The sequence below is a fragment of the Hyperoodon ampullatus genome (genome assembly GCF_949752795.1).
Source record: "Hyperoodon ampullatus genome assembly, chromosome: 3".
In the NCBI taxonomy this organism is placed as follows: domain Eukaryota; kingdom Metazoa; phylum Chordata; class Mammalia; order Artiodactyla; family Ziphiidae; genus Hyperoodon; species Hyperoodon ampullatus.
The window spans coordinates 20,254,241-20,262,793 of NC_136916.1; the positions used below are offsets into that span (position 1 = coordinate 20,254,241).

Here is an 8,553-nt window from a genome sequence, read left to right on the forward strand (position 1 = left end):
ATTATTTTGCTATAGTGCAAATAAATCTTGAGATATGAAAACTGAATACCAGTTAGGATCACGGAATGGAGGGCTGGGAACAGGGTTTCCATCATGAGTCATGTTTAAATAGTTAACTTTGACTTCGATTCCAAGCACTGCTGTATCTTTTTCAGACACTGTCTTCCTAATTCCTTTCTAGTCAATAGGACTTTCCTCTGTCGCAGTTTCTAGGTTTATCAAGTTTTTGTTTTTTTTTAATTTTATTTATTTATTTATGGCTGTGTTGGGTCTTCGTTTCTGTGCGAGGGCCTTCTCCAGTTGCGGCAAGTGGGGGCCACTCCTCATCGCGGTGCGCGGGCCTCTCACTATCGCGGCCTCTCCCGTTGCGGAGCACAGGCTCCAGACATGCAGGCTCAGTAATTGTGGCTCACGGGGCTAGCCGCTCCGCGGCACGCGGGATCCTCCCAGACCAGGGCTCTAACCCGTGTCCCCTGCATTGGCAGGCAGACTCTCAACCACTGCACCACCCGGGAAGCCCGAGGTTTATCAAGTTTTTAGGAAAGTTCCCCCCGTTTCTCACCCTCAGGCCAGAGATGAGCCCTCACATTTCCCCTTTCCCTCATCCTCCACCCAGTCCCCAGAAAAATAAGGGTTTGTTTTTGATCAAGACCCTAAACTTGGTGTTGGAGTGAGATCTTTGTAAAATTGCTCTTCTCAGCACTTGGAACTGCTAGTTCACCATGGTTACCAGGATTCTCAAAGCCCAGAGTTTTTGCTTTTCTTTTCTTTTCTAGGGATGACTTAGTCCTCTGAGTAGACTTTTCTATTTCAGTCATCACATTTTAGGTCTGATTCATTTTCTTTTTCTTTAAAAGCTCTCAGCTTCCCCTTTCCACTCCCTCGCTCTCCCCTCATCACCAGATTTCTTGGCACAAAAAGGAAGTTTGTTGTTTTTTTCATTGTGAAGGGCAGGGCAGTACGTGGCAACGTCAGTTCGGTAGGCCTTGGTTCCTATTCCCGTACAGCTCCTGAACATTTGTACTACATTGGCACGCTTCCTGAGCCTTGATTTTTCTTATTTAAAAGGAGGCTTAGGAATATCTTTCTGTGAAGATCAAATTACACAATAGTAAATAATCAGTTTTCTTCATTCGTGTCTCCCTTTTCTGAGGCACACATGAAAATTCAGTATACCTGTGAATTTGCACACCCCATTTGATCTTTTCAGAACATGTAGGCATAAAATTAAAACCTACCTTCAGAAACTTTGGAGCTTTGAAAAGTAAATTCATTTCAAGCTGTCCTGAATTCTAAATTGTATGGGTCAACATAGGACCATATGTCTGTGTTTTAGAAGAAATATTTTTGGTTCAAAGTGGATAGATTATATAGTGTATAATCTATATAGCTTCAGAATGAGGAGTGAAGTCCCTGTTTCTTAAAATGTGAAATTTTGTTTAAGGAAACATTTTTATTGAACTTTATTTTTAAAATGTTAGCAAACATGAAATGAGAGCTCAGAGTACTTGGTTATTAAGTAAATTTTCAACTCATAAACATTATTTGGAATTTTGGAAAATGTTCAATTTTAGGAACATTATTTGAAGAAACATCACTGTTATTTTGTGGTCTGAAGAAGAAAGTATATTTTGTTCTGATTTTTATTTCTTTATTTGACTTTTGGGTGTTGGCCCTTCTGGTGCAATGGTTTTTTTAGAAATGTGAAATGTGTAGCCTTATAGGAATCTTTAGTTTTTAAGTGAAAGATCTCTTTGTGCACCAGATTTGTGCCCAGAAATAACTTTCTTCTGTAGTCAGTAGGAAAAGAAAAATTTGCACCAATGAAGTAAGTAGTTGAAAAGAAAGGATAATACTGTTGATGGTTTCTTTCTGTATCTAAATGTCTGTGAATTAGAATAGTGAATTGAAATAAAATGTTTTGATCATTAAAGCAAAAGTTTTAATGTAATAGAGCCATTATGTAATGTTTTAAAGAACTTTTTGCTTGTTTTAAACAAATGCACAATATATTTATTATAGTTTAATACTTGTTAACAGTCCTGAAACAGGGACATCCTGCTAAAAACAAACCATTCCATAGATAAGAACTCTCCCCCATAATAGAGATATAGATCTCATCAGTCAGTTGCTTAACTCTTTCTCTTTTCCAGTGTCACAGCTGTCTTTGGAATATGAGGGTCTGTTAAGCCTGAAGGCGGACTAGACTGCATAGTTCAGGAGGGCAGAACTGATTCCAGAGGGTAGAAATGAAAAAGGTGCAGATTACAGCTTGCTGTATAAAACCCTTTCTTATAGTTAGCCATATGTAATAGGGTCTGTACAGTGGAAAATGATCCCCTGTTGCTTAGATGTGTGCTCCCAAACAGGGTGCAGAAAAGGTTGAACTTGATGGAGGTTGAACTTGATGGCCTTCCACTTCCCATCCAGTCCTAATGGGTTTGTCTCTAGCAGAGTAACACTGTTGTCTGTTTACGTTCTTAGATGATGCTGTCTTTATTGACTTATTAAGGAAGGAAAGATTATTATTTTTCTAAGCTCATTTAATTCTACTTACTAATTTATTTGAAATCTTTTTTTTTCTTTGATTTTCTCAAGCCATTTGTGATTTCTTTATTATTATTTTTTCTCAGTTTAAGATCCTTAATGTACCCATGTCTTCCCAACTTGCTGCAAATCATTGGAACCAGCAACAGGCAGAACAGGAAGAGAGGATGAGAATGAAAAAGCTCACACTAGATATCAATGAACGGCAAGAACAAGAAGATTATCAAGGTATCAAATCTTTTTCAGGATGGAAGTGGAAATTTGGGCTTTTAAAGTACAGAACATCAAAGCTTTTATTCTGCACCTTTTCATGTCATGTTTGTATATATTTAGCCTGAGAAGTTGATTGTTTTTTATATTCCATTCTGTCTTCATTTTTCTCTCACTTATTTTGTAAAGTAACACTAATGTAATTTTTGTCATATTTTGCTTCCTCCATAATTCAGTTAGGTTCTATACTGTTAGAGCTATGTTTGCAAGTGATATAATACCAAGTTTTAATTGCCTCATGCTGCCAGTCAACTGTGAGCAAATTATTATTCAACAGATGTCATTTCTTTTGTCTACTTGAGAAGCCTGGTCTCAAGGACCCTCTGTTCCTTCAGATTTGCGGGCATCAAGTTAGGATTCCAGTTTTATGCAGACATACCCAGCACACTTGGATTGACTGGGACTTTACATATAGAGTCCACTGACACTTCATAAGTCAGCCTTTTGTAATTCCCCTGGCATCCAGATTTTAGAGCCATAACATGGCTGTCTATATAGTGCTATACTCACCGACTGCTTTTTGTGCAAGAGATGGTTGTATAAATAAATAGTTGGTTTTCTATCTTTCTTTTGTTGTTAATTAATTTTTTTTTTTTTTGGCCACGCTTCGTGACATGTGGGGTCTTAGTTCCCTGACCAGGGATCAAACCCGTGCCTCCTACAGTGGAAGCGTGGAGTCTTAACCACTGGACCGCCAGGGAAGTCCCAGGATTCTGTCTTTAAATCCCATTTCTAGAATCTTCTCTTCCAGTTCAGTTGATACCCAATGTTCTTAATAATAAATAATGGTAGGTAACACTCAGTGTAATTGCTTACTATGGCAGGACACTTACGTACTTTATCAAATCACTTAATCCTCACAACAATTCTGTGAGATAAGTGCTTATTATTATTCCCATTTTACATTTAGGGAAACTGAACCAAAAGTCGCATAGCTAGTATGTGGCAGAGCTGGGATTTGAGCTAATATTATCTGGCTCCAAACGCCGTGCAGATAGCTGTTGTACTAAACTGCTTCTTATGCTGTTTCACTGCCTCACGACACTTACCGTTGTGGCCACATTGACTGTAAAGGGAGCGTTGGATGTTAAATGATACTCAAGAGCATGTCTCCTCTCTTGATTGCTCTTCTTGTACCTCTTAATCATTTTAGTCCATATAATGGTTATTTTTCTTTAGTCAGCTACCTGACAGGACTAATAAACTTGATCTCCGTAGGGTTTTATTTGCTTCTTGGGAGTACATTTACCAACGTTAAATGCCTTTTCTGTTTTGCTCCTAATTCCAGAAATGCTGCAGTCTCTTGCCCAGCGCCCGGCTCCAGCAAACACCAATCGGGAGCGGCGGCCTCGTTACCAACATCCAAAGGGAGCGCCTAATGCAGATCTAATCTTTAAGACTGGTGGGAGGTAGGACGGTCTCTCTTATTTCTGCCTTAGCTATTTTTCATGGTGTCCATGTGAGCAAATTAGATAGTTCTGGATTATACCTAATGATCAAGGCCCAATGATTAGCAAAATAGAAAAGTCTTTGAGTTGTAGATATTTGAGTAAAGAAAACCTATTTATAAAATGGTTTGTTTGTTTTTTAATCTTAATTTCAGCCACACCAATCTTGGTTTCCACTTTTTCTGAGTGGACTTCTTTGGATTTTTTAGTTTCCTCTTTTGAGGACTAGTTACAGATTAGTTTGAGAGACGTCACAGGCTTTTTGTTAGAATCTCTCAAGCCAGTGTTATGTAATCATAGTGTTTACAAAAACCCAAAACCTGTTACTAGACTTTCAGTCATGCAGATTGAGTTTGTTTTGAGGTATTTTGTTTGTTTGTTTTTAAATTATAAAATATCCTGCTGGGATCTATGCCAGTTCTTCTTAACCTTGAGTTGCTTAATGTGAAATTATTAAAACTCTGTAAGGTATTTCATATAGAAGATATTGCCTCATATCTTCTTAGATACTGCCTAAGACCTCACTCATCTTTTTTTTAAAGTTGTTGAAAGTTTTGCTGGGATCTGATCTAAAGACCCGTACCTATCAACTTGGTTTTCTGTCTTGTGTTTGGGTTATTTTCAAAAGTGACGTAGGCTTTGTGCTTTTACTGGTCTTCCTTGGGGTATTTAGACTGAGGCTCTACAGCAGCCCTCAAATGTTGTCACCTTGTTGTTGGAGACAGGCGAGCAGGTGTAGAAAAGAATGCTGGGGTAGAGAAATGGTCCACTGAGGAGAGTAGTAGCATTGGAGAAAACGCAGATGTTCCAGCCTGTGTCTTTACTCACTAAGTATATTCGTGTTCCTGGTAACATTTTTCTTTGAACTATATGCTCAGACAACTCTAATCAAATTGCAATTTAGGAAATTGGTTTGTCATTGACAGTTTAGGGATCTGTTTTGTAACAGCTATTGAGTGTAATTTTTTTTTTAGAAATCCACGTTACAAATGATGTACAATAGGCATAAGATATTAGATTATTTTAAATTACCCAACCTTCATTAAAGTCCTTTAATAATACCTTTTATTGTGCTAAGACGTGGAACCGGCTAGGTTAAGAAAGAGGCCATGGAAATTTTAGTTTTCTCCTTTTACACTTTCTTAGAGTAGCTTTAAATATATACCATTGTGTTCTTGGTAATGTCTGCTCCCTCTTTCTTATCTTGACATTTTTCATCAACTTCACCAGCCATATTGCAGCCTAACATCTCTGAACAGCATTGTGTCTATTAATCCCTAATCCTTTCTCAGTTTAGATATTGTAACAGTAGCATCATTTCCTAATTTTTCAATGTTTGGGTGACTTTACAGAATCAATAAATGTGACATTTGCTACATAATTACTATTTGCAGTAGGATTTGCTCCCCTCAGCTTACATTCCATCCAGCACCTTCCATGGATTCAGTCCTGCGCTATAGAAAATTCAGAAGTAGAAGACAGAGTCTTTACTCTCAGGCTTATAGTCCAGTTGAGAAACCAGGTCCAGGTACTTGACAGCTAATTCTGCCCTAGTCATGTATTTATTTAAAAAATCATTGATGGAGAGTCTAAGCTCCAAGCATTTCTCAAGGAGTATGGAATAAAAATATGGGAAAGCAGATGTATCAGCTTAAACATGGTGCTATAGTTGTGTATATGAACACAGAGATGTGCCTTTCTTAGTTTGCTACCAGTTACTCGGTCGTTTTTCAAAGTTCTTTGTTACCTTTCTGATTTCCTTCCCTCCCTCTAGCCCTGCAGGCAGCCAGACTTGGAACTGGCCACGCTGGCTCTCTCTCACCTCGCACTCACTGTGCATCTGCCTCCCCGCCCCTTCCCTGACACCTTGGCCTTGGCCCGGGCCGCCTCAGTGCTCCGTTCAGCCATCTGGGTGGCTGTCTCGGAGCACTCTGCACGTGGGCCCCCCTCTTCTGTCGGCACACTCTCTTCCCGTGACCTCTGCGGCTCTGCTGTCCTTTCTGGTATTCTTCTTCCCTCCCTGCCTCCTCTGCTTGTCTCCTGACTCCGGGGTGGCCTTGCCTCCTCCTGGAAACACCCGTGCCCCTCAGTCTGGTCCTTGGCCCTCCTTGCTTACGCCGAGCGCTCTCGCAGGAGGTGTCCCCTCCCGTGGCTCCGTTACCAGCCGGGTCTCCAGCCCAAGCCTCCACTCTGGTTTCTGACCGTGCACCTGCTGTCTTCTGAACAACCACCTAGACGTCTCCCGGGAACTTCGACTTCAACGTATCCCCGCCCCATCCTCTCCCCTCCTCTGTTCTCTAGCCCAGTGAACGGAAGCTCTGCCCTCGCAGTTGTCCAAACTAGAAAAGGAGGTTTTGTTTTTGACTCTTCCCTCTGCATCAGTCTCTCTGTGTAGTTAATTAACAAATACTCTGATTCTACTGGTAAATGGCTTTCTCACACTGGCCCTGTTTATTCCACCTCCGCACGGAGATCCTAGATCAAGCTACTGTCACCTCTCATCTGGATTATTGCCTGCAGCCTCCAGATATGCTTCTCAGTCTCCAATTTCAACCCCTTCCAATGCATCCTCTCTGCTCTCCCCACAGTGTTCTTTCTCAAGTGGAAACCTGCCGTCTGACCAGCAGTGAGCTCTTGTGCTTAAACCCTTCAGTGGCTCCTCGTGGCTTGTGGGATAAAGTCCCAACTCCTCACTTGGTTAACACGACCCTGTGTAATGGGGGTGCACTCCCCTTACTGGCTTTACCTCTTGCTATTTTTTCCCCTACTTCCATCCAGCTGGCCTTTTAGCTCTTCTAGTTATGCCCTTTTTGCCTCGCTCTGTTTGGAACCCTTTCGGGCTCTTCCCCGGATAACTCCTGCTCCTCCGTCAGGTCTCCCCTTGAAACTCGGGAGCCTGACCTTGCTGCCCTGGCTCACTGTGCTTCCCCAGTAAATATTTGTTGACTGGACAGAGGGACTTCAAGAAAATCTATGCTTAGTGATTTAACAAACTTTCTCCCTGTGTTATGCTCCCTAGCACCCTCATTCCCTTTTGTTTTCCTGATTTTGTGAGACTCTTGAGCTACTTGGCTTTACCTATTTTAAATCTCTTCCTAAAATAATGACTTGGAAAAAAAAAATCCTAACTTGTCCAACACTCTTGAAAATGGCCCTCTGTAAAGTCTTATGGTTTTATAGTCTTCTCAAAGCCAGTGCTCTTAAAATGCCAGTTCAGATGAACATTGTAGAGGAACAAGCAAATGTGTAAAAGTGAGTTTTTGAAGCCTTTCAAGTACCAAATGTTCTTTGCTATTTTTTAAACTTAAGTGAAGAAATGTAGTCATGTGGAAGAACGTTAGGTGATGGGTGGTGTCTTTTGGTAGTTTGGCTCCTCTTTATTTTCTTCTATTTTTAACGCTGGGCCAGACTCAGTAGAAACCTGTGCATCTAGAGCCGTGGTCCTCGGGTGTCTGCATGCTGAAGTCCTGTAGAAAGAGGCAGAGGGAGGTTCTGTGAGTGAGGTCTGAGCAACTGTTTTCAATTTGACTCTTAACTTGGCTAGTACTTTTTAAAAAAAGTTACTAAATTGTTGACATTATATGTCAGATAAAGGGAAATTTACTTGGAAACTGGTTATTAAAGCAGTTTTAAGTTTTTATTACCTGTAGATTTTGATAAGGCTCCCAGACATTAATTATAATGATTTTTATATTTTATAATCAGGATTGAAATAGGGCTGTAAGTTAAAATTTCAGTCCTTCTCCCTGGGCAGGAATGCTCTAACAAGGAGTAAGCATTTGCTTATAATGAGTTAAAATGACAGTAGCACTCTAAGTAACACAATTACCAAAGTGTTCTGTAGTGCAGGACAGGGATGCTTTCTACCCTGTGAGTGCTGAATAAACTCTGAAACTCAGCATCTTTGGCAAGTGTTAATACTAATACGGTTTATATGCTATAAACTTGTGTGGATTATACCAGCGCTCCTCAAACTTTAAAATACCTATTTTAACCATTCTGACTCTTGTTAAACTGCTGGTTCTGATTAGTTTCTAACAAGCTCCCAGATGTCAAAGCTGCTGGAGTGTGGACCACACTCTAAGTAGCAAGGGGTTATAATGTGTGTCTTATTTATCAAAGACTGTGAACGCTTCTCCTGTCATTCATTGCGTTTATCTAAATAAAGTATTCTGTTTTAGACCATTGCTTTGTCTTGACATCAGGGGAGAGACTTTCTTTCTCTCAGAGAATACTTCTTCTACTGACCTTTTCCCATTCAGTTCAGTTCTGCACGACTTAACGGATG

General features: G+C 40.4%; 1 protein-coding gene across 1 annotated transcript in view; it reads left to right on the forward strand.

Annotated features, from left to right (window-relative positions):
- Positions 1 to 4,230, forward strand: part of UPF2 (UPF2 regulator of nonsense mediated mRNA decay) — a gene marked incomplete at its 3' end in the record, with an annotated part of 88,385 nt that extends 84,155 nt beyond the window's left edge. Inside the window, exons 19-20 of the mRNA XM_079701206.1 lie at positions 2,634 to 2,775; positions 4,106 to 4,230. Coding sequence (XP_079557332.1) covers positions 2,634 to 2,775; positions 4,106 to 4,230 — 267 coding nt within the window. The remainder of the gene's footprint in view (positions 1 to 2,633; positions 2,776 to 4,105) is intronic.
- Positions 4,231 to 8,553: the final 4,323 nt, after the last annotated feature.